Source organism: Alosa sapidissima, chromosome 5, assembly GCF_018492685.1.
Source record: "Alosa sapidissima isolate fAloSap1 chromosome 5, fAloSap1.pri, whole genome shotgun sequence".
Classification (NCBI taxonomy): Eukaryota; Metazoa; Chordata; class Actinopteri; order Clupeiformes; family Clupeidae; genus Alosa; species Alosa sapidissima.
In genome coordinates, this window is record NC_055961.1 from 26,294,595 (window position 1) to 26,321,349 (window position 26,755).

A 26,755-nucleotide genomic window follows, 5' to 3' on the forward strand; every position below is an offset into this window, starting at 1 on the left:
TGCAGACGGAGCATTCATGTCAGGGGATGTCAATAAATATTATCATCTGTATTGCCCGCCTTGACACAGGCTGTTAAGTGGGATTGTCAAGAGATCAATTTTCTCTGCGGATTCTCTGCTATGTCCGATTTGCTACCTACAGAAAGCTGTAAAGCGGTTGCTAGAAGGGTGTGATTGGCTGAGCTTGGAGCAGGATCTGGTCCTGGTCTGGCCCAGGCCTGATCCATATCTGACAGGTTATTGACAGGTTTGCCCCAGAATCTTGCTTTCTGAAGGTAGGACAAAACTCTGTCAAGATGTCATTGACCCTGTATGACATATGTCAGATGTGTCAGAGTAATACCATGAACGTTATACAGTATACATAAATACATAGACGTAAAATGTGCAACATGCACATTTACAATTATGAAGGTTGTTAAGCGCTGATTTCTTTGCATAAGCTGGCATTTTTCTCTGTTACGACTGTAAGTCGTGTTCTGCAGCAATCTTAACCAATCTGTACATTTGACAAAGGCTATTTTTCCAAGGCAGTTTGAGTGTGTGTGTCTGTGTGTGTGTCTGTGTCTGTGGGGAGATGCTGTTGTCGTTTTTTTGTAAAAGCTGTAATTTATCTGTATACCTACAGTTCTACAACTGAGCAGATTTAATATTCCACACAGTCGTGGAGCTGCTGAAAATTTTCCCTTGAGGACTGTGTTTTATCTCTGAGTTGACGTGGTTGTTGTGCGCCTTGGGCAAGGATCTCTCTCTTACACTCATTTGCATGGAACCATAGCACAATACACTGGATGGAGTTTACCCCTCTCAGGGCCTATTGGTGTTAACACTGATGCAAGGTCAATAGAGAAACAGCAGGTTCTATGGGCGCTGTCCAGCACTTGTCCTCCTGACGCAAGAGTGCTAAACCAAGAGCCAGAAAATACAGGCTTCCCATTGCGGTATGTTCATTCAGTTTTTAAGCGTTTTTGTCTTGAAACTGAGGAAATAATTCCCAAAGAATTAGCATGGTGAAGCAACTCAGGGAAACAATACTGTCCTAATACTGTAGGATATGTCCCTTAATCAGCTCACACGTATACACACGCATGTTGATCTGCGTAATAGTACTAATTAGTGTTGCATTTTCTTTTAATCTGCGTTACTTACGAGAACCATACTTTTCTAAAATCATGAATCGTTAATAAACGGCGTCTGTTCTCAGATGAACAAGGGCTTGTGTGATTTGAAGTGATGCGCAGGATGCAGAGCCGGCAGGTTCTTGGACAGCATCGCTTTAGTGGGTCTGGGATGGCTCTCCAAGCAGCCTCGCACTAATCACAACCAATACCTTGGTGAAGGAGGGACTTCTTGGCGCTTGCGTTGGCTGCTGCTTTACAGTCACAGAGATACTGGAATTTAGCGGGAAGTGCGCTCTGCTCCACTTCACTTTTCCCTGTATTTTTGGGGGTTCGAATATTTGGGCAACAGCGAATATCAGCCAGAAGCACACAATCAAATCGCGATGAAGAATCCATTGTGCTGGGTTATCCTGACCGGAGTGGCCTTTCTTTTGATTCAACAAGGTAGGCTAAGCACTCAACATAAAGAGGGAAATAACAGAAATGTTGCGGTTTACTAAATTATATTGTGTTTTTAAATTTGATTTATACAGGAAAGATAACATTCACTTGGTGGGAATGCAGTGTGTTGCCGCTAATGCACTTAGAGGTTGCGTGGGTCTTTGACGTGGTTACAAACTAAGTAGTGGATTAATTCAGTGACATGTCAAGTGTCTCTGAGCATAAGCTAATGAGGACGGTTGCCGAAAATATCTTAAAAGATGGGTTTTATGCGTTGCCTGTCATATTTGTCTTACGTGGTCTGTCAAAGACGGGCAGTCTTTGCTTTAAAACTTTTCATTGTAGACTATGGCGATTATGAGCTCAGTCCCCCCCCCCCCCCCATAAGAGTGTCGTTTTTCTATTTACGGTAGTCTTTGGTGGCAAACATGAGTGCCTGTTTTTTTCTTTTTAGCGAAACATCGTTTCATGAATGTGAAGATGCCGTAGCCTATCTCTTATTATCTCAGACACGTTCGTTGTAGCTGTCAAAAATGACAAGATCCAAACGTAGTGTTCATTAAGAAATGGTCGCTAATCCTCTTTTGACAGCATGTTCAGGTCATCAATGTTAAGCCGAATTTACCCAAGAAGGCGCGATTTTGTTGGCGCTGCAACCGTCTTTGGGCAACATGAAACAGGCTACGTAGCAAAGAATGACTTCAGCACTGGACTCCTGTCTATTCAGTTGCTGGTGTGTGTAACTTCATCGAAGTGACATTGAAAATATCACTGCTTAGTAACTGCTGCACGTTTAGGAATGCTGTTAAGTCTGGAACGCCTATTGGAGTGAAACCTTTTTCATTATGTTCATTATTATAAATAATTACTATCATTATTTAAATGCTTGCATTAACGTTGAGATGTATAGTAGTCCAAGTGCTCTTTAACCTAGTATTAGTCTGGTCCTTGGCATATCAAAGAAGACAGCTATTGCACTCTCTGAACTTGAATTTGCACTAGGCTACATTCTCCTACACGATGGTAAATAAATGCACCCACACAATGTGGTCTTTAAAGGAGCAGAGAGAAAGAGATATCTTCTTCATCTATCAGACAACAGCAACCTCTGATGAGGAGGGAGCATTGGAAGTTCAAGAATAACAACACCCGGTAGTAAAGGGAAGTTGGTTGTCAGGGGTACCGAGCAGCACTCTCTCTCTCTTTCCTTCTCTCCCCCATCCTCTCTATCTCTGTCTGCTGTGTTTTCCCTCGCTCTCATAGGTCCTCTGTGTGGCTATAAGGTGGCTGTGGCAGCCAGTGCGTTGCCTGGAAGCAGCACATAGCCCTGCGGTGCTCGGGCCAAGATCCCGCAGGCCTCCCTCTATTGTGGCCTCCAGGCCTTCTCCTGCCTGTCGGCGGCTGCCAATGCCAGAGTTATTTGTGATTAAATTGAAATTTGGAGCAACAGCTGTTGTTCAACTTCCCGCAGCGAGGATCCTGTGGAAAACATTTAACAGAGGGAGACAAGCTTCCAAAGAGAGACATTGAGCATTGCTCCGTTTTGCTGGAGGAGCCTCCCTGTTGCAGCTTTATGGTGTGTGTGTGTGTGTGTGTGTGATTGTGTGTGTGTGTGTGTGTGTGTGTGTAATGACATGGATTGAGCGGTGCCTGCCTGATATGTCCTTAGCGTCCGCTCTCTCTGATGGGTTTAGGAGAGTGCTGGAATTGGCGCGCGCCCGTGCTCCGGGTTCAGGCGCTGATGGAGAGTGATTGGTCGCACAGCTGCTGATTGTCATGTAGATGAGCGATGTTGCAGCAGAAGCTCTGTGGCCCTGGCTCTCTATTGCATTTACTGGTTTCCATGTGGGTGGGTGGGGGAGCTCTGTCATGTGGAAGGTGTCCTCCAATTTAGAGAATCAAAGTACGGATCTCATATTTTTTTTCCCAAAGTGGCCCTCTCCCAGAGCTTCACAGCATGATATGTTATTAAGCAAATTAGGCACATTAGGCATAGATGATGACTGTGAATAATTGACAACGGTTACAACCCAGATGTGAAATTGCCACTTTGCCTGTTTCATCAGTTGAACATAAGGGCTTGGTCTCAAGGAGCATATTATAAATTAGAGGATGCTGCCATCATGTTGATGTATTATGCACTGCAGGGAATAACAACTTGTTTGATTTCGAACAACTAATTTTCAGTGGACACGTTATGAAGGGGAAACATTTACATTTGGATTATATATCTGGATGTGAAATCTGAATGTAATAATCTGGATGTTAAAGTGTATACGTTTTAGTGTTGGATTTACTTCAAACACACATACACACACACACACACACACACACACATATTCCACATGCTCCACACACATTTGCTTAAAGAGTTGATGTGATATGGAAGAGGCTTGACAGAGGATTTCTGAAAGTTATTAGGTGATGCAAACGCCACCGATTGAGTTCATATACTATAAAAGATCCGCCACAAAGGACAGATTATTTTGTGCTGTTTCAGGGTCACAACAATGGCTATCTGAATAGTGCCGCGAGGATCAGGGTTTAGCCGAGCTGTCTCGAGGACTAATCTGGTGCGGGAAACACAATATTACTGTCACATCAAAGTGACATTTTTTCACACAATATTTTTTTGTGGATTTATTCCCTTTGAGTACCAACAAAAATGTCAGTAGCTTGGTCTGATGCACTCTATATCTATGGGTTATGGTTTTTAATAAAGTAGAAAGAGCCATATTCATTATTTCAGTCAACGACTTACCATTTCACATTAAAAATTAACAATTTGGAATAGGGTATGAGAAATTCAAAGTTTCAGGTATTTTGCAGACACTCTTATCTGAAACCACTTGCAAAAATCTGTAGCATTCAGGGTTTGCTGCTAGGCCAATGATCGCTCACAAAGTGATAATCTTGAACAGAGCACCACCATTCGTGCCCAGGATTCAAACAAGTAGGCTAGTCTTGAAAGATCCTCAGATAGACGCAGACTCGTAGTGGATCTGGCCCTGGTCTGGTCTATGGCATTAGGAAGTCAGATTCTATCCAGGATGGATAGCTGCCCTTAGTAGAGTAAGCCATGTCTGTATCCAAGGTCCACCACATCAGGTGGTAAATGTTTTGTTTTTTTGTCTGTAAACAGTACAAAGACCATCAGCCTGATTGATATGGGTGGAAAGGTGTAGTATGCCTCAGGGAAGAACCCATTACATTTCAGACTAGATCTGAATCATGGGGCAGATCCATGTTTCATTTACAGTTATGTTTTTAAAGTTTGGTGCACCTTTAAGTGCACCAACTGAAATATGTTTAACGAATATGTGTAATGAATGATACTACTCATTTATATAGCTCAACAATTTTAAAACCGGTAATCAAATGTGACTTTAAAAAAAAAAACTGAAGTAATTGGTATATTATTTTCATATCAGATTGTCTTTCAATAGATATGGACAACTTTGGGGGGATTGTTTACATGACTGACTTGTTTACCATTAACGCCAGCCAAACTAATTATTAGCTGAGATAAGAGGCTTGGACAAGTGCATTCTTGGGGCTGTCATGCACACTTTATTTATTCAAAAGTCAGACCATCAATGTCACTGATGTGACAAAACAGTTCTCCCCAGTGACAACAACCTCAAAGATGCCCATGTTTGAATGAGCATCTTAAATGAGCTCATTTTGAGTGAGAGATTGAAATGTTCACATTCTGGGGTTTCTTTCCATCCGGTCCCCTTTGAGCTTATCAAAGAGATATGACACATGGTAACATAATGGGCGTAAAAAGAGCATGATGATACTCTTCCTTCGAATGATGGTGCTGTCATTTTTCTGTCCTTGCGTTAGATGAGTGAGATGGGTTATATGTCTATTAAATAGTAGGGACATTGAAATATCAGTGGCTGAAGGTTTTATAGGCTGCATATTGAAAAAGAAACTTGAAAGACAGTGGATAAAGGTACACGCTCAAAAATGTCTTGGACATCTTAGATATTATTCATTGAAATTGCCTTAGTTGTGTTCAGAAACAAAGAAACTAGCTACAAAGAATGCATAGGAATCTTGGGAACAGTTCTACTATCTACCATTCCTTTAGAATAGATTCAGCGAACCTATTTAATTGATATTCTCAGCAACAACCAAAAAGTAACTACATTCGGCATATTTAATGACTCAATGATCTTTTAGTTGTATATTTATGTATTTGAGTGCAGCAGACAGTGTTTTGTGTTCCAGCCAGACGCGTCTGAAGTTCAATGACAACTGTTGAAGCCGCCTAAGAGGTCCTCAAAGCCTCTCCTGTGGCATTTATGACTTTGAATATCAAATCTGCATCCCACTCGCTCAGCTCGGCCGGAAAGTAACGTTTAAAGTGCAGCGTGAAGCCAGACCGATAGCCATTATTAGAGAGCAGATGGTGCCATCAGTTGTTAAGAAGCACATGGTCAGGACTTAATCCCCATGTTTGTGATTACTATGTGCCAGGCTTGTGCACTGCGGAGGCAGGCTAGGGGTAGAGAGAGACAGAGAGAGAGAAAGGAAAGCGCAGATATATTTCAATTAGTGCTCTAGCAGTTGGCGTCGAAGCCTTCCACAAGGCTCTGGTTGAAAATGAGTCTTCTGATCCATCTGAGATTTCGTTAGTTTTGCTTTCAAGGATACAATAGGGGACATAATGAATGCTGAATTGATGTTGTCTCTTCGCTTCTGTGCTATGCTCTGTGATTTTAAAATGAATGAAACGTTTTGCCATCAACCATGTTCGGGTTTTGGATGATCATGTAAAGCATCAGACAGTCACTTTCAAGTGCTTTATAGGCTGTTGTGATTAATTTTTATTTACACAGAAAATTAGATTCAGCTCTTTGTAGAACAGCATCAAACCCTAAAAATAAACAAAGAATTGAATATTCCCTGTGGGAGTATTTATACTTTACCTCACTATATTTTAAACACAAAGCTGAACGATCTGTGCTATGACGTGTCTGAAAAGTTTATCTCAGGACTCAATGCTCTCAAAGCCAGTTTTTCCAGCTCTGTTAGTACGCTTCATTTAAGCTAACAAGCCGGTTGGGAACCCAATTACAATGGTAAATGGAAAAACCCAAGTCACAAAGAAGCAGCACAAACTTTGAAATAGGAAAAAAAGTTGGGAAAAGACATAGACAAAATCATGACCAAATGTGCCCTGATGTTGGTGCTTTGTGATGTAGTATATGTATGTGGTTGTGGTACATGCACACTGTTGTAATTGATGCAGGCATAGGGGCTGGGATGAGCACTGTGTAGTTGAAGTCAGCAGAAGGATTGGCCGACTCTGACCAATGCCAGGTCTCAAGGCTTTGAAGTAGTAGTGTAAGCAGCTGGAGGGGTTATGTGCCAGAGGACGGCTGGGCCACTGGCCTACTCAGACACAGTGCCCAGCCATGTGAGTGTTGGCCTTGAGTAAGCCTGCTCTTTGTGTCCAGGGATTAGTGGGTCAGGTAGATTGAGCTGCATATAGCACACTAAGCACCAACTTTTCTTCCAGTGTGTTATTTAATGGTAAACCAGGTTTACATGGTGGAATGGTCATTTGCCAAGACTGTAGCCGTACTTCTCATGCACTCCAAAATAATAATGCTAATTTTAGAAGGCATTTAGTATGTAGTGTGTGCTAAATTAAATAGCTTTTCAATGGAAACAATTAAAACATTGCATTGCATTCATAGTCTATTGTGTCAGCATTTGACTGATATTGACACAGTTAATTTTTAACTGAATATTTTGCTAGCTGTCTGCTAACACAACTAGCATGGTCCTGAAGTGACCTGGTTGCATGATGACAGAATGGAAGGTACGGCTGTCATTCATATGCCTGTGTCATATTCTGAGCTGCTCGTGAAAACCATGACACCGATCTGATGGATGGCTTGAAAAGCTTGTCACATTGCCATCTATAGTGCTGAAAGATAACAAAAAAAAAAAACATCTGGAAAGTGTGACTCACCGTTATCATTTAGTTTTTTTTGCGGATAAAAAAGAAACTAAAAGAAAAGAAAATGGCTGATACCAGGCTTGGGTTGCTCTTAGCGCTGCTGGTTTCCATCTGCCTCACAAATACCAGTTTCCATTTCACACATTTTCATCACTCCTCCAGGCCTCTGTAATGCTACAGTATTAGAGACTTTTCTAAACAGACTGTTTGTCTGTTTGTATGTTTTCAATGCTTTCGCTTAGCAGTGGGATAACCCCTAACCTCTTGTGTGACACCCCGCAAGTGAAGTGTGAGCCTGAAAGGGTAAAAAGCCACACAAATAAAAAAAGATTCTACCACACAGAAGAGCGTTTAAAAAAATGAATTGTTCCCGCCAACTATTTCTGAAGTGGTGCACTTGTGAAGCAGGAGATTAAGAAAATAAATGTAGTCGTCCCCCGTGTGTGTATGTGTATGGTGTATGGCAAGAGGAAGCAAATCAAGTCAGCTGAGTGTAAGCTCCTGTCCTGAGGATTGTGTTATTTTGGAGGGATTGAAGAGCAGGATGCAGCCATGATTACTCCGGAGTTTATATGCCGAGTCAGCACTATGGAGTTGCCATATTTCCCAAACCTTTTTTTCCCCCCTTTCTTTGGGACTTTGCTGTGCTCATTGAATTTCATGGAGGCTTAGGGGGAATCCTCATAATTAATGTTCAATGCTTGACTGGCAATCTTAATAGACGTCTTAGGTCAGTATGAAAATGAATGTGTCTCATTAAACGTGGTCCCTTTGTTGTGATTTAAAAAAATTGTTTCGTTTAGCTCAGCTTGAATGGTACAGCAATATTCCTGCATGCTTCTAAGGTCGTTATTTATTTTATTTTTTTATCTTTTTTCTGGTCACACTGTATGCCAATGTACTTCACACTTCGCAAACACCATGATTTGTTGAATACAAAATGTGGCTGGTTAATTGTCGGCAGTTTCCAAATGAATTAATCGGCCCATTATGCTCATAGCATATTCAAGAGTTGGCTGGTGGATAATTCATTCACCCTGCAACCTCTAATTCATGCTGGCCTTTTTTTCAGAGGGATGTTTGCACTTTTTGTGTGTTCAGTTACTTCTCTTACTCACACTTTAACAAAAATATGTTTGCTGTGTTTTTTTGTGTTCAGGTTCCTTTAGAATGTCTGTTATTTCTTCTCGAGAGCTTCATCAGTTACAGCTTTGGTTACACTGTCTGATAATGAGCTTTACAGCTACAGTCGTGAGAAATGTTTTTTTCTGTGTCAGGATATGCATATTGAATACATTATTATGTGTTTATAGCCATAACATAGTATTGCACTCAGCATATAATATATATATATATATATATAACTCATAGCAAGAGTCAGATTTTTCAATCGGATTGATCAGGCCCCGGAGATGGAGCCTTGTGCGTACTGTAGAAGAATTCCTTTACTCTCTGTTGCAACAGATTGCATTTTGCCTTATGACTGCATACCTCATTAAAAACCTGACAATTAATCTATACTGGTCTGGAATAAACACATTTTTCAAATCCCATAAGAGTACATCATGGGATTTGCATATTTAATATGAATTCTTAATGAAAATGGTACATATGGTGAGAGACTTAACCACGGTTTTGTTTTGAGGAAACTTTAGTGTTCCTGGAGACGCTAACGCCGTTTGCACTCTCCCTGTTTCCTAACAGAGTTGTTTGCCAGTCTCTGCCGTTCTTCCTTCCCACAGCAAAGTCATTTGGACAAGTTAATTGGCTTGTTTTACATTGCTTTGTGATACTTTTGCAAATTGGGCCAAAACATGTTTTGAAAATCTCTGTCCTCAGACACCAGAGAGAGAGAGAGAAAGAGAGAGAGGGTGGGCGGGGGGGGGGGGTTACTCTGTTGAGACAGTTATCATATCAGGCTTTATTATATCATCCTCTTTGCTTCCAAGTTAATATATGTAAGATCCCCATCACCGGTATGTCGAGGTGTCTGTAGTACAAGATGAGTTAAGATATAATAAGTATATCGGTAAGGGATCATGGAGTAATTTCGCTAAGATAACAGATCGCTAATGAAGGTGTGCTGCCAGGTACCCTCAGAGACTGCTTCTGCTTTGTAGAGACCATGGGGATAGGCAGACTCCTGTAATTTCCACTTTGAAGAGCACATCTGCACAGACTAAACCTCTATAATCAGCAATGTCCTCTCCCCCAGTTGTGGGCATAATGTCTTGCTGCTTTCCCTTCATTAAGATACACCATAGACAGCAGGTTTGGTGACAAATCACTGCACTCACGCAGGCCAGAATGAGAACCGAGTCATGGCACCTCAGCCGGCGTAGAGCACTTCTGTCTGAAGCGCGGCAGGAGAAAGAGCCAGAGAAATGTAATTTAAGACAGTCGTTTCAAATGGCTGCCCATGTGCATTTGAGACGGAAAAGACAAAAAAAAAAAAAACACAGCCGTGTTGACGAGGGGGTTGCTTGATGTGGTGTGGGAAGAAATTCTTGTCACGTGTTTGATTATGTAGTCCCAACAAAGTGCGTTTTTGTCCCGGGTTGGAAGTGCTGAAGACACACTGCCTTTGTTCGGTCATCTTGTGTAACACTGTAGGGTAACAATGGCACTCTAAAATCACAGCAAAACATGTGGTGAAGATTGCCATGGAAAGTGAGTCAGTGGACTTGAATTTGGTCTGCGACCTCTTCACATCACTTTGATCATAACCTTGTTTTCTGACTGTGCTGTAAAAACCTTGAGCTGTTCACTCCACTCCACGGTGTAGTGACTCTCAAAGAAAACTGTATTTAGTCTGTAAGAGGTTATACTTATTCTACCACTGCATCATCATATATTTGCTGTTCTTAAATTTTGTGTTGGCATGTACATTGTGTTCCCTGAAATGCAGCCCTGTAGGGGATCATCTACGGTTCACAAGCACGATTTTGGGATGGGACGAGGAGGTGAAATTGATGTCAAAATCAGGCAAATCCGCTCAATGGAGCCCGTTTCTAGCAGCTGCTGTCTTCTCAGTGGCACTTTGAAAATGTTGAAAGGCGCGGCTGCGACTCTCCCCACAGATAAGCCCCCTTCTGAAACTTGTGCAGGTTTCCTCAGCTGTGCTGCAAGGTATATGGCGAATAAAAAAACGAAATAACATGAATATTTGCATGCTGAGATAATACCCTTGTTGCTCAAGCCAACCCACATATGTGGAAGTGTCTTGGCATGAGTAGAATACTGAATTCAAACAACTTGTTAGTGCACAGGATCTAGCATCCCAAGTGTCTTTGGTGCAGTTTACCACTGGGAATAGTTAAATTAATTCAAAGACAGGCAGGAGTGAGTGACATGTATTTTAAATAATAAGCAGTGGGGCCTGGTGTGCAATTTGACGGCATATGTTACAACTCAAACCCGGCTCCCACATGCTCATTTGATTTGGAGGTTAGTTTTGGGCAGAATGGATGAATGCTGAAACATTCATGAATCTCTCATCAGCGCATGATCCAGATCGTGTCTGACACTGAGACCCTTGGTGTGCCAGATCGGGCCATATTGGGGCCAGATCTGCTGTGAAGAGTCAGTTGTCAAAGGGGAAATATGGCATTCACTGTGTTCCTCTTAGCACAAGCAGCCGTGCTGTGTGCTATGATTTGTGTGGCCAGTCAGAGAAATCCTGTTTTAGCCGTTTTTTTTCTCTCTCCCACCATACCAGTAACCTGATTGATTTTTTTACACACTGTCCTTGGAACAGAGGCATTATCACAGAGAGAGCAGGATTCCCTGTCAATCTCCCAGATTTATCTGGAAGTCGCATGATGCATGGTCAGATCCCTGTGATTTAATTAAGAAATGCATCCGTCACGGCTGGTAGCTGCAGATTAAAAGGGCTTGTCAGTAAAGAGAAGCTTCTGATCAGTTTGATGGTCCCCCTACCTGCAAAACAACATGTTGCCACTTTTTTAACTTTCAACCACCATACCAAATTGTGTTCTCATAAGCAGGGCGTTGAAGCACTTAGATCTCATCTTCCTGTACATTACCTTGAGTAACACAGGTGATAACTGTGATTCACACTTAGCGAGAAGCACCATTAGCCAGTTCTCCTACTACAGCCCTGTTCAGTGAGACCCTTCAGAAAAATCAGTCTTCAAAAATGTTCTCTACCTTCCGTGAGCGGCTCCAGCAGTTTGTTGTCTAAGGAGATGCATGCCCAGGCGTTAATAGGGGAGGACGTGCTGCGGTTGTGATGTTTCATTGGGGAAGGCCGGGTACGGGAATAAGCTCCCCTGGGGAGCGTTGTTCCTTGCCTGACTAGAATGAGCCTGAAAAATACAGCCAATTTAATTAAGAAAGGGGGAGATTTGCACATAGACCTGGGGTTTCCACCTTATTTTCCACCCCAGCTCGCGGACCAGTAAGCCATTATACAGTGAAAGCTGCACAGAGGAGTAAGGATTCAAATGGGCTGAGTTTTCTTTTTTTATGAAAAGGCTTGTCTCATTTCAGGCTTCTGATAAAATGAAAGGTGGCTGCCCAAATGATTTGCCAGTTAATGGAGACACAAAACAGGCCGGCATTATAGCTCTCTGAAGACTTTTTTGTGAAGTAGCACCTTTAAAGGTAAACTATGCAATATTGACAATTTCCTTACTGTTTTCTCGGTTTTTGCTTCTTTTTCGCCGTCTCTGTCATGACGAATGTCTGAGAAACTCCATCGCTACCTTTTTCTAGCCGGTGCCTGGCGTGTATGTGTATTTGAATGCAGTAAAGCAATTCGTTACACTCGTTATACTTCCTGACACTGAGGCCGTCGGTCTGCCGGCCCACAGTTGCAAGGGTGGTTTTTCCGCTCACAGGCGCTAGGGGGAAGCGAGACGGCCACCATTCAACTCGAAAAAAGTCATATAAATGACTGAAGCTGTTACATGAAGGTAAATTAAGCTAAAAAACTTGCATATTAAGCTAAAAAAACAGCATAGTGTGCCTTTAAAGACAAAAATGAACAGTACTCCCAAAACTGCTCAAATTTACAGGCTGTACAGTCTCGTCTGTTCACATTTTCTCTGTAAGCATGTGTTATTGTGCAACAGAGAAACTGGTGTATATGGTTGTATGTAAAATATGTCATAGCCCATCTATTGTATGGCTGATTTGGTTGTGTACAGTCCCAATGACTGGATGTCTTGCCCCCAGTGCTCAATACAGTGTTAAAGGAATCAGTGGGAGGTTCTTGAGAAATAGTTCAATATAGTCAACATAGTAACAAACATGATACAGAATGTATCAGTAAGCCCACACAACAGTTTCCTGCTGTGTACAAGTCCACAAAACCGTAGCCTGTAGGGTACCGCATGGGGTGACACTGCACTGCATATTTTTCCAAAGGTGCCCCTTACAGCAGATTGAAGACCAGATGTTTGTGTAAAGTTTTGCAAACACAGTTTTATCTGTGGACAACAGTAAGTCAGGGCATGGTTAACAGATGCTACTGTGCTAAAGCTAAAGGCAAACGTTTTGGCGGGCTTCCTTGGTGTCTGTGTGAGAATTTGTGTTGCATCATATTTGGACAACAGGGGCAATTTGCTGCTCTGTAGACCATGGCCGTAAGGAGATAGAGTTGTCCTGCCCTGTGGGATGGACATATTATTTTAACTTCGCCTGCCAAAATAAGACCACATCAAAAGATAATGCAAAGGCATGATGTCATATCCACAGAGCATCTATTACTGTGGCCAACTGTGTAAATGTTATGATTAATCGGGTGTTTACTTCATATGAAGGTGAATATATTAACCATGTTTATTGTAAACAATGCTTATGTGGACACAGTGTACTGTACTTCCATGGCTTGTCAAGATCACCAAACCTACTAGTTATGAAAAACAAAAGAAGCATGATGAAGATGGAGATAGTTTTGTTGTGTTTTGTTTGTACAAGGTCAAGTTTAGGGGTTAATTTTGCTATCTAGCAAAATGTAAATGTTCTGTGGTTGCAGTATGATCTACTTAATGTCCATGTTATATGCTAACTGATCTCACATGAATTAAGAAATCTGTTTGGAATAATTGTATATGTGAGGCTGTGCTGGTTGAAGATGTTAATATTTGACCTCTTGGACATCTTCAACATGAACGATAGCAGCTTTGAAGTACATTCATTCATGATGTAACACATGATCTTTCCTATCATACAGTAAACAAAGTCTTCTCATGCTGCATACTAATGCAGCTAACGTCCGAGCCCTTTTGATAACATATTCCATTGCTGTACTCCTAAGCAACTGCCCCTTTTAAACAAGGTTAATATTCATTTCCATGTGGGTTGCGCTTGCTTTGATTAAATGCTTTAAGGTCATAACCATACTTCATTTCGTACAGTCTATGAAAAACTTGCCAATTGCCCCTTGGATCTTGCAATTTTCCACTGGGCCTCTAGGCCTTAGTAAACAATTTTAAGAACACCACTACAACTTGAGGAACATCAGGGATACATGATTAAAACTCTGTAAGTGTAGGTGTTAAAAATGAAAGGGTTCACAGCCCCATGGAGCAGTATCTCTGCTCTCCCTACACTCAGGCAGGCATGGTCAGTGCTCCCTTACCTACTCATGCAACAAGCCAGTTAACATGGGCAACACAGTGGCAAGAGCTTTAAAAACAGCACTTTCTAAAAGCTCAAGCAGTGTTTTTGAGAGATTCATGCATGTTTCAGCATTCATCCATTCTGCCCAAAACTAACCTCCAAATCAAATGAGCATGTGGGAGCCGGGTTTGACTTGTAACATATGCCGTCAATTTTAGCAGTGAAAGCCTTTGACTATTATAAACACAGGCTTAGCTATTATGACTTGACTATTATAAGCACAGGCTTAGTTGCTATGGTAGTATTCCCTTGATGGTAGTTTGTTGCTCTGTCACAATGTAGCAAAAATTCTTGTTATAACATTGGGAAATACCACAGGGGAAAAACACTGCTGCCCTTAGATATGTTCAATGTAGTGCTGTGGTGGTTCTAACATAACTTTGATTAATGGCAGAAAATAAAACTAAAAATACATTACTAAAACAGACCTGTATGGAGGGTATGTTTATTTGTCAGCTCTCTCTGAAATGCTCTAGCTGTTGTTGATGACTCTCAAAGCCGTTTGGAAGAGCGAGCCCATGTTCTCTCTGGGATAACAATCAGTACGCTGGGAGTTGGTGATTTCTGTCATGTCACACAAGACTGATTGTCTCCATAAATGATGGTTGCTAACCCTTGACAAGGCTGTCTCCTTAAATCACCACACGCAGCTCTTGACAGGCTCACTTGATGAGTGTCTCCTCAGTATTTCAGCCATGTTGAATGCTTTGCCTTTCTTCTACAGTATCTCACAGCCTATGCAAATATAATTTCCTCAATAATTTTGCATATAATATGCCAAGACATTGCATCCTTACATCTCCATACCATCTTGACAGCACTGGGGTGCAGTAAGTCGTGAGAGATTTTTTTTTTTGTGCTGTGAAATCCTATTTCCTCTGAGAGAACCAAAGGCACCCTTGACTGCCGGAGGGGCTAACCACCTCAGCCCCCACCGCCAGAGTCAGGGGTTGCACCCCTGGTGTCAATATTCAATTAGTCTCCCAATGACTTTGAATCTGTGCCAGCAGGATATGGTTGTCAGGATGTCTCTCTCTCTCTCTCTCTCTCTATCTCCGTCTCTCTGTCTCTCTCACTCTCATTCGCTTCACTTGGGAGAAGCCAACTTCAGTCACGGTATTCACATTATTGGATAAAGCCTAAAGCTCTAAGACTGGCGCCGGTGCAATAGGCAGGTGGGGGAGTGGGGAAGGGCGAAGGGAAGGAAGGCAGGGATGGTTTTGTCCTCAGAAGACCAACCATCTTGTTTGCGTTCCTTAAAATTATAAGTGGAGTGGTAGAGAGAGAGAGTGAGAGAGAGAGAGAGAGACACACACACAGAGGAAGAGAGAGAAAGAGAGAGAGAGAGGGAGGGAGGAAGGAAGGGAACATTGTGGTTAGACAGGTCAATGGTAAGGCAGAGTGGAGGGAAGGGACTTATCTTATTTAGATGTGTCCCAGGTAAACACGCTTAGCTGTGCTGTGCTGTGTGCCACGCAGGCCGTGACAGGCACAAGGAGATGATGGGATATGTGCGGGAGGCCCTTCTGCAACTGCATGCTTAGCTACTTTATGTAACTTTCATGTGATGCATTGAGGGAAGTTTTCCATTTGCTTTTACTTTTGTGGATTTAAAGTGGTTGGCTCAGATCAGTCCACCAAAATAGGGATGGGTTGTAGTTTCTCATCCATGCTTTGTGAGACAATCTTCTCTCAGTCTTTTCAGTATGAGTTTGTATGATGGCTAGAGAGATGATGTCAGTTTTTCACTCTTCAGTTCATCACTCTAACCTCACTCTCATCAGTTAGTGCACAAGGTAATAAGATTTTACAACTCCTGTCCATTCGAATATGTGTATCAAGTCTACATGAACATGAATGTTTATTTATATCCAGAAACAAAATCATCTGATTCCCTGTCAGATGTATAACATTTTAATAAATTACCTAGCAACAACAACCAGCGGTGCATGTAACATAGACGATTCACCTTGTGATATTAGGCAGGAGTCACAGAAATAATTCTCACAGCACCTTGTCCAAAATAAAATGTTAATCAGTGAAGGTGAACACTAGAATGAGAAGGTGAGAGAGGCAGTGAGAGAGAAAGAGAGAGAGAGAGAGAGAAAGAGAGGCAGTGAAAGAGCGAGAGAAAAAAGTGTGTATGCACGCGTGATAGAGAGAGTTGATGGAAACAAGAGTCCCCTTGAGGTGCCGTGTGTCTGAGAGCTGTATTGCGTGGAAGGAGGAACCCGTACACAGTGTGTTTCTACCCCAGCAGTGCCTGAGCCTCTCTCTCTCTCTCTCTCTCTCTCTCTCTCTGAGACGTTAAGGGAGATGGACTGACACAGAGACTGAGAGGCAGCTTCAGTGCAGTCAGTCGAGGGGAAGAGGAAAAAAGAATGAGTAAAAAGAATGAGAAAATGAAAGCCTGTTTGATGAGGGCATGTGTCTGATCGAATTATAGGGCCACGAGTGTGAGAAGAAAAGACCCCTGCTGCTGCTGCTGTGGCCACTGCTCCGCCCCCCCGCTCCTGCAGCTGCCCGAGGGAGAGCTGTGGAGATGGGGGGTCCGACGTGGAGTGTTTCAACTCCACGTGTTGCTCATGCGTCTTCACTGAAACACATAAGACACACTGGTCTCATCCCCCACCACCACTCAACCTGGAGACTCTTACCAGAGGGCAACAGTCTCTAGTAGGACAGCGCTCCCTCTGTTATAGACGTGTTGTTCGGGAGACTAGCCCTCTCCAGTACTGTACCTGACGGAGAAAGAGAATACGTAGGCTACTCTTTAAGGTACAACTACAATACAAACATGGACGGTTTCCAGAAAGTGAGAATAGAAGTCCAGTCAGAATCAGTCTTATCTGGAAACAAGTTACAATTTCTTAGTGTATTGAGAGGGATAAACCCATTATCCTTGACAGAATGGCTTACTGTAATTCAGAGGGGACTTCTGCTCATCTCACTGACAAGCTGTAGAGCACAGTGGCTTTTTTTTTTAACTCCCATAGAATAAGCCAACAGCAGACAGCATGATTTTATGATAAGTTTGCTATTTACAACAGCAGAGTAAAATATAAATATATTGCGACTCTGTACCTTAAAAGCATTTCAACAGTTCACCTTTTCTTTAGGCAGAAGGCCATTTCAAAGGTTTTCAATTATGTTATGGTAGACCGTTCTTGAGGAAGTAATACTTGCTTTTCATGACACCCTTTCTTCAAGGCTATGCTGGCAATTGTAAAGTGGAGATTTATTCTCTCTGCTTCAGCCACTGTTGCAACTGTGGAAGAATTATTTTTTTCCTGATTTCTACTCTCAAGTGATTAGAGACTGCCAGTGTTGTCTGAGGTAATAAAGTATACTGTAGGTCATTCGTGTTTTGGCATTAACAGAGGTACCTTTGTTTGGGAATCCCCAGCAGGCATGCTCATTGTGATCATTGTTATCCAAGAATGTAAGTCAGAGATAATTAATGTGCACCTTTGGAACAAGAGTCTTTCATCTATTTCATTTTCCAAAAAAAAAGAAAAAATTGGCAAATTAGCTTCTTCCTGTGCTTGATTAATAAAACGACATAGAGAGACTGGTTGGCTATGCATTTCTTTTCATTAATGTATTGATAATGCATCCTTAATCATTAAATTAAATTAAATTTGCCTGTCATTGAAACGGACTTCAGCCGTCACTGCTAGTGTTCATAATAACGGCAATCTGAAGCTGTAGCCTGTTTGAGAGGCCAGGCTTTTGTGGCACAGAGTAGCTCCAACGCCCATTAATCTTGGAACACTGTCTCATTTATGTTTTCATAACCCAATGCTTTTTGTACATATCTGATCACACACTTGGATTCGGCTCACGCGACTCCATCTGGAATTGCTCAGTAATCATCACTCAAACCCTTCAGGCTACGTGTGACATCTTTTTCGGTCAGCCATGCAGTACTTCTTCTTCTTCTTCTTTTTCTTCTTCTTCTTCCTCTTTTTCTTCTTCCACTTCTTCTTCTGTGTCGCCCTGCTTTGGCATTCCATCAGCCCCCATTTCTCCACAAAGCACTGACAGGCCACTTGTATCCTCATAAGTGATGCACAGTAAATTATGCCCAATCAGCTTTTAACTGGCAGTCTGGCACTTGTGTGTGTGTGAGAGAGAGAGAGAGAGAGAGAGAGAGAGAGAGAGAGAGAGAGAGAGAGAGAGAGAGAGAGAGAGAGACACTGTGCATTATGATTTATTTAACACAGGGTCTCACAGCGTGGCCAAATATGGCCACCGCTCGCGTGCTAATATCGGCATGCCGAAACGGGTGGGGCAGGTGAAGCTGCCTCGCCGAGACGATCATTCATCCTGACAGATTAGAATATGTGCTGACGTGCCAGGGCCAAAGGTCGTGAAGGGGAGAAAAAAAAGGTATGCCGTATGAAACAACAACAACAATTGACACCTTTACTCACAACACCCCCCCCCCATTCTGAGATTGGAAATTAGCTTTGCAAACTAGCAGAGCTGCTGTCCATGGCGGGCGGTCGCGGTTCTAATCCTATTACGAAACGCATAGATGAGCAGACTTCTGGTGGCAAATCTAATCTGCTGTGCTCGAGGAGTAAGCACTTTTCCCCCACCTAAGCACCTTAGGACTCAAGAGAGCATTTCAGGTGTATGCGTCTTCATGTCTGCACTGAGTTTCTTGTAAACAAGGAGCTCTTACAAATGACTTAACCCAGTAGTCATCTTCACAAATGTATGCCCCTTGTAAAAACTGATTTGCCCCAGGCTGCTTATTTATATGCTGGTGCTATGAGCCAAGAGGCTGAAGAAGATGTAAGTGTAAAACCCAAGCGATCAAACTGCCCAGCGCTCTTAAAACACAGTTAAAAAAGGGCTGTATTCGAAGCTAGACTCTCAAGGCTGTAAAGTTTAAAAAAGTCATAAAAGTAAGGTTCACTCAGAAGTGATTGCCTTAATGTTATATTATCACCATTCATTGTCAATGGGGAATGAATGCAAGTTATCTCATGAAACTTGCTGTATGATACAGGTCAGCTAGACAGAGCAGGCATGTTGTATCTTTCAGTACAGAGATCTGTGGGAAACAGGGAAACACAAGCATATTAAACACACAAATATAACACTAGGTCAGGCTGAGGTTGTCCTACAAAACATTGCTACTAGAATTTTTTTTTATTGCTGTTCCTGCTCAGGACATATCTTGTAAAATAAGAAAAATCAATAGCGTAAAAAAAACAACAACAACCCCTGAATGCTTTATCTTTATCAGGGTCAGTCTGAGGGCATGTTGGACTGTGAATGTTTACATACACAGATACTCAGTATGCAGTACTCTTACATTTTAAAATAAGGAAGGGCTGCTGTTTTTCACTTGTAAAGGTTGGTATTCCATCAGACCAAACAGATCAAACAGACCAAAATGGATTCATTATGATGTACTCAAGGCGCCTAATTTAAAACGCCATGAAAAAGGGCGTGAGTGCGGAGATTGCCTGTGATACGCAGGGTACACCACCACTGCTGTTCAGAATTTGAGACATGTCCACAAGGACCCCCATTCCATGTGGAGCAATTTTCCGTCTGAGTCAATATGTACCCAAAGTGTTTGCGGGGCCGGCAAGTGGAAAGAGAGAGAGAGAGAGAGAGAGAGAGAGAGAGAGAGAGAGAGAGAGAGAGAGAGAGAGAGAGAGAGAGAGAGAGAGAACCTCTGGGGGGACACAGCGGCGTGACCGCAACTGCATTCCTGCGATAACACGCCCTCCTGCTGATCCCAGTTCAGATCTGTCCGCATCAGGACCCTGTGAGGTATTGGACAGGCCACAGGACACTCTCTCCACCCTTCGCCGCCCGCCAGACACTCAAGGCACATTTTTTGACGCCAACGATGATATACCGAGATTAGAGTGCCATTAAGGAGAAGGACTGTGATGTGTGTAGGATGGTCTTGTGAAAAGGGAGAGAGATAGATAGACACACACACACACACACACACACACACACACACACACTGAAGGGGCCTCTGTTGTTGTCTGATATCAGTGTGTCATGTTGGGGAAGGGAGCAGGTGCAGCGTAGATGGAAAATGTCTTAAAACATTGCATACGAGCCGCAGATACAAGAACATGTGGTGGGTGAGACATGCTTGTTGAAGAGCCGTGTGAAGCCTGTCACTGATAAATAGGTGTGTTGTTGAGATAGCTTAGCTTCAGGTGTGGCAATAGTGCTCTTTGGTGTGTTTGTTAGGTTTCCAGTGACACATTGTGTAATTGTATGTCCTGTAGTTTAGTGATAACTGTTTCCCATAGTTCAGCAGTGGCCTCTCAGAGCAGCTTAGATGCAACGTAGATAACCACAGACATTTCGTTAAGCTTTCAGCTAAAACATATTGGCTTGTTATTGTTTGTTGTTTTCCTTGTGCAAAAATAGCCTGTGTGTGTGTTTTTTAAATAATAGAAGTATTTTGCACATGATTACGGCAATGGATTTGCTGTATGACTGGAGGACAGCCGAGCCTCAGGCTGCAAGTCTGTCATTTATTAGAATATATAAGGAATCAGGTGCTGCTCCGCTTGGTAAAATCTGTTAGTGGAGGAGAAACTGCAACATATGGTCTGAACAGGCCTCTCTAATATCAGATGATTTTATGTTGTTTATGTTCATCAGTATAAAACATGGTAACAGCAATGTCAATGTAAAATATGGATATATGAATATATATCTGGATGCTGATACTGAAATTACTTATCCATTAGCTACTAATTATATGTTTACAATTGCATTGCAATTACATTGTACTATATGGTACGGTGGCGCATTGCATTCACATCACAAAAAAAAAAAAAAACAGGTTCTCTCGTAATTATGAGATATCTCATAATTACGAGATAGTATCTCGTAATTATGACATATTATCTCATAATTACGAGATAATTCTCTCATAATTACGAGATAATCATGATTTATGACACATTTCCAATTCTGCCCCCACTTGTGTGAGGCAATGACATGGTCTATTAGAGAAGATAGACCTAACAGCTTCCCAAGAGAAAGTCTGAAGCTGAAGTTCCTTTCAAACCTTTACTTAGGATTCACTGTAAAACTATGCAGACCAACAGAGTACATCTCCGTTATTTCCTTCGATGTTTTGTTTAAGAGCAATCATGTAGACTAGCATTTCAAGTTACAGAATAGAAACTAATGTGTTAGCTTATGGCTAATGTATGAAATCCCATAGAGATGCTAACGGTTAGCATAATCAATAAAAGTAGATATGTAGAGCCAACTTCAGTCCATTTACGAAAGGGTTACATAAGAAGAGTTCTTTCTTTACAACTGACTATTTTCTCTCAATATAATACGTGTAGGAAAAATGTGACTGTTTAACTCATCAATGCCACTTGAACAAGTAGCCTAGCTGCACAAAATAAACAATAGAGTGTCCCAGTGACTTCCGTTTTACTTCCGCTACAAGGGACCTACAAAAAATATGAATGGGAGTTAATGGAGAGATAACAATTATTTTTTGGTCCAGTTTGAATTGTGCCACGAATTTCACATATGATGTGTGTGAATTTAAAAGATAATTTTTCACGTCAAGAAAGTACTATAGCGTCGGTGGATGTACATGTTTAACGTCGAATGAGTGTCTCCCAGAATGCAGTGCGAGTGAATGCTAGAAGGTGTAATGTTGATTATAATAGTTGTAGTTACGTTTACCATGTTGTGTATTTGTTAGCGTGTTAGTCTCTTTAGTTGTACCTCATGTGCTTATCCTCGTGTTGATGTGTGTTGTAAACCCTTATTGTGTGTAGCATGTGCGGCTGAGACTACCCCTGTGTTGCCCTATGTAGTTATCCGTATGTCTGATTGTGTCTGAGTCTTCCTGTTCCAATAAATGGCCGTCCTGGCCAAAGATGAATCTTGTCTGAGGGTGAAATCGCTACATTGGTGTCAGAAGCGGGATGGGCCCCTCCCAGATCTACGCCAGATCAAGATGGAGAAGAAGGCTGAAGACCAGACCAGCAAGATGGCGGCGAAGCTCAGCAGATGTTCCAATGGTCCTTTTAAGGACTAGCCAGCTCGCTGAGCTTGCCACTGCGGAGGATGAAGGACCTTCCGGCCCGGCGCGGGAGCTGTGCAGGCGACGAGTGGGACCAGCCCTGCACAGCCGACGAGAGCTGCCAGCGCTGGAGGAAGCGGCCTCGGCTGATGTCGCGGAAGTGTCCGCGGCTGGCAAGAAGTTCCCGGCATGACACCGATGTCGATGCTGCCGTCATCCGAGGATCTCATCCATAGAGAGCGCGAACTCTCTGACGACCTTGGAACACGACCACAGCGGCCGGATTTACACCGCCAGCTACTGAAGAACTTCCAGAGCGTCAGCTGTCGGTCGAGAGTGTGATGGAGTCATAGCTGCTAGTTCGGGAGCTTGCGGTGCTCCAGCTAGTGACCAAGAGGGTAACGTCGACCTGTAGAGCCTTGGAAGCTATCGTTTCGTGGACTGTTTGAAGTTAGAAGTGCACACATTCCGGTTGACGCAAGTCTGCGCAATGTTTTTCATGTTTTGTGTGTGAGTTCCTGTGTGTCCCGAGCCTGCTGGGAGGGTCGGGGTCTCCATTTCCCGCCACAGTGGAGCATCGTTGTGCTCGAGAGACAGACGACAAAAGTTCTACAAGAGGGCAGTGCGAGGAGGGACCTCGACGTGGACTGCTGACCGCCTGGAGATCGGCACACTGTGGACAGGTGGCAACGGCCACGAGCTGTCACAGTAGCCAGAGGGGGCTACCGAACGTCCAGGGGTTCGGCTTGCAGTGGGACTGTTTGCTGCTGTTTGAGGTAGCGCAGCTGCACGGCGGGAGACCGAGGGCCCAAGCAACACCACGACCCACGTCTGGCCAGTTCTGGTGCTTCTTCGGGGGAGAACTGACGTGACCGAGGCAGCCGAGAGCCCTTCCAGTCGGGAGGTGTTATCGTGCAGCCGGAGGCTTTCCGGTCACTTGGACTAAGCACTGGGACTGACACCGACGCAGCCGCGAGCGGTGAGCTGAGCTGTCATTGCCGGGGACGACAATGGCTCGGGAGGGGCTTATGTAGCGTCGGTGGATGTACATGTTTAACGTCGAATGAGTGTCTCCCAGAATGCAGTGCGAGTGAATGCTAGAAGGTGTAATGTCGATTATAATAGTTGTAGTTACGTTTACCATGTTGTGTATTTGTTAGCGTGTTAGTCTCTTTAGTTGTACCTCATGTGCTTATCCTCGTGTTGATGTGTGTGGTAAACCCTTATGTGTAGCATGTGCGGCTGAGACTACCCCTGTGTTGCCCTATGTAGTTATCCTAGTATGTCTGATTGTGTCTGAGTCTTCCTGTGGGTGAGATCGCTACAGTACTGTTGTTCGATAGACTTCAAAAGTTATGTTGGTTTTGTGCGAATCCGCTCAGTGGACTACATCTCTCGTCTCGAACGATGTACGTCACCAACGTAATTAACGATAAGATTAGCTGTTATGCTAGTTAACGGTTGCATCTTGCTGCCTGCTATATCACTTAACAGTATCTAATGTACAGTCTATGGACGAATACAACTTACCTGATGTGTTTAATCCTCTGACTCATGGTATTTTCATCGGCAAGGAAAGCCCAATTAAGACCTGTTGCTGGTATGCTTGTACAATCTAGTGTGGCTGTGAATGAGCTAACACCACTAGCGCGACTGATGGGTTTGTAGTCGTTGGAATTACGATCTTTCACAATGTTGTAATTCAATAGTTACGAAACAAACTGCAAATGTCTTTACATGAAAAATTGTCTTTAAAATTGACAAACATCATATGGGTAATTCAAACCAGAAAATAATTTCTTTTTCGCCATAGACTGGCGTTCAAAATTTTAGAATAGGTCCCATGGAGGCAAATGGAAGTGGCGTTACTGGGACACTCTATAGATAGTTATCTCTTAATTACGAGATAATTATCTCGTAAATATGAGATAATATGTCATAATTATGAGATACTATCTCGTAATTATGAGATAATTATCTCATAATTATGAGAGAACCTGATTTTTTATTTTTTTTGTGATGTGAATGCAATGTGCCACCGTAATATGGACTCCACTTTCCAAAAATAATAACATAACAAATGATGTTTTCATTTTCTCATTTTTTCGAAAGACATTTTAGCAGGAAACCCCCAAGAGACTGTGGCTTGCAGTGATTTTAGAACAGCTTACTGCTGTTGTTATGCCCAGAGTGCCTAAATCCCAAGCAGCACATATGTGCAACATCTCAACATCATTACCTTGCGACAGGGCAGCCCTCTGTGTTTGGCATAGAAATGCTAATGCCATGCATTTGCAGGTATACATTTGCAGAGGGTCTTGCCATGGTGTTGCCATGGTGTTAAACACGACTCCAATCATAGCTATGAATTCCATACTGCATGCTCACTTAAAACAAGCTCTGTAGATTACAACTGGTTGACCACAGCTGCTTGAGTAGCTCCTAATACGAGGAAGTGTTTCTTAGCTCGCAGCTCGACGGGGGAAATAACTCTTACTTGATACCTTCTCTCCAAGAATGCCCTGTGGCAAGCTAATTCACTCGCAGAGCTCCGCTGGATTGAAACATCCACTAAACACTTGCTAGACTGGTAAATAGGATTCACTGTGAACCTGAAGCGGCCAGTCGGGTGTCTAGGGCAGGAGGATATCTATGAAAGCGTCAGGGGGAGGAAGGCAAGACCCTGAGTGTTTACCGTTAACCAGCAGGATGGCTCTTGAAGTTGGCAGCACTTAGATCCCTGCGTTGGTGGAATCCAATGATGCTTCTGATCATGCCTGACTGTACACTTTAACTTTTCAGTCTTGAAGTGGTGCCAACCAGCATCAGGAAGGCTATGCTGAGGCTGTTTAGTTGTGTGTTTGGACTTTTAATGAGATTGTTCTTGTTTTTTTCTTTCTAGATTTTTCTTTTTTACATCTGCATATCCCTCATACTGCTGCTTGTAGGTAGATATCTAGGGTAATGTAACATGTAAATGATGGTGTTTTGTCTGTGAAATGCTTGAACAGAGACATTGTAGGGTCTTGTGGAGATGCACTACGAAAGGAACTTGATGAATCAATGCTGACAGGTTCACTGACAGTGGTATGTGGATTCAGGGTAAAAGGTAATACACACGTATGGAAATGTGATACCTGGAAAGGTTAAAAGACCATTTCAGTGGGTTGTTCAGTGGGTTGTTTAGTTTCACACTGGTAGAGTATTGGCCATGGCTTTGCAGGACATGTGTGGAGGCAGTCTCCAGTCTGCTTGCAGCTGCATATTTTTTTTAGTACCTTGAAGCAGGAATACATATGACTCATGCTGCAAAATGAGGGTGAAAAATCAACATTACACAGTTGTCAGGACCTGTGAGTTTTTGTGTTATGCTTGTTTGGGGGGCATATATTACTAATGCGGTATTAGTCGTGCACTTGCAACATTTGCCTGAAATATGCAATATTTCCATATTAAGGTGGGTGAGTCAATGTTCTTGAATGAGTAATTCAATTTTTATCATGAGTTCCAAAGGTCTACTGGGATCAGAAAAAAGACCCGTGCTAGACAATTTCAAGCATTCAAGTTCAAACGGAAATTCTGTGTTCTGAAGGTTGTGGAGGTGTTATTTCATTCAACTTTTGCTCTGGTGCGCGTTTACAATTTGCTTTGTATATTTTGATTATCCATCACCTCTTAAGAGAATACAAATTTTCTGGCAAAAAACCCCTTTGTTTTCTGCCGTTAATTATCCTAGCCAGTGCTTTCTTGCCCATAATTATAAAGCTGAGACAATTATAAAGCCGCCTGTCAACATGATTATCCTTGCATCACTCGTGGCTCCACAGGGTAACTTGATGTACGTATGGCTGAATGATCTCTTCAAAAAGCACAGAAGGAAAGAGAGCCTTTCCTTGAATCCATTTTGTGTCAGCATCAGCAGGGCTGTTTACCTGCGCAACATTTAGATATTTCTATCTGGTCTGACCCACATACAGAATATGTGGGGACGTGTGGGATTGATTCGCTTTTTCACAAGTTGTGCTTGAGGGAGGAGAAGACAGCAGCATCACTGAACGTCCTTGTTGATGAAATATGATGCCGCTCTGAGGAAGGTGAGATAGTCCCATCTGAGCAGTGCTGAGACATGTGTATCTCTCTGGTGTGACACAGGGATGCTAAGGAATGGCGTAATAAACTGGTAATATAGTGTTGGTATTTCTGTTAGCTAGCTACCCACATTAAAATGTGAAAATGATACACACACACACACCTCTTAGCACTGTAGTAGACCATGGGGTGTAGTAATTCTTTTAGATTTATCCGAGAGATTCCTGGTGGATGAGCTATGAGTGATACTCAGACGAAGACATGTTGTAGAGTCACGTTGGATTGGGTGGTGATAGACTGCCTGTGGCGAACAGATGTGTGGAAACATCCCCAGGTGTGGACAACAAACACTCCAGTCTGGAGTGAAGCAGACTGCAGGATGAACAAACATCAGCAGAAACATCTATGATCCACAAAAGACTGACA

The 26,755-nt window shown here is 42.7% G+C and overlaps 1 protein-coding gene across 1 annotated transcript in view; it reads left to right on the plus strand.

The window, feature by feature from the left end:
- Positions 1-1,252: 1,252 nt before the first annotated feature.
- The window catches only part of ntm (neurotrimin), a 225,758-nt gene continuing 200,255 nt past the window's right edge, over positions 1,253-26,755 (plus strand). Inside the window, exon 1 of the mRNA XM_042091229.1 lies at positions 1,253-1,565. Coding sequence (XP_041947163.1) covers positions 1,505-1,565 — 61 coding nt within the window. The 5' untranslated portion in view covers positions 1,253-1,504. The remainder of the gene's footprint in view (positions 1,566-26,755) is intronic.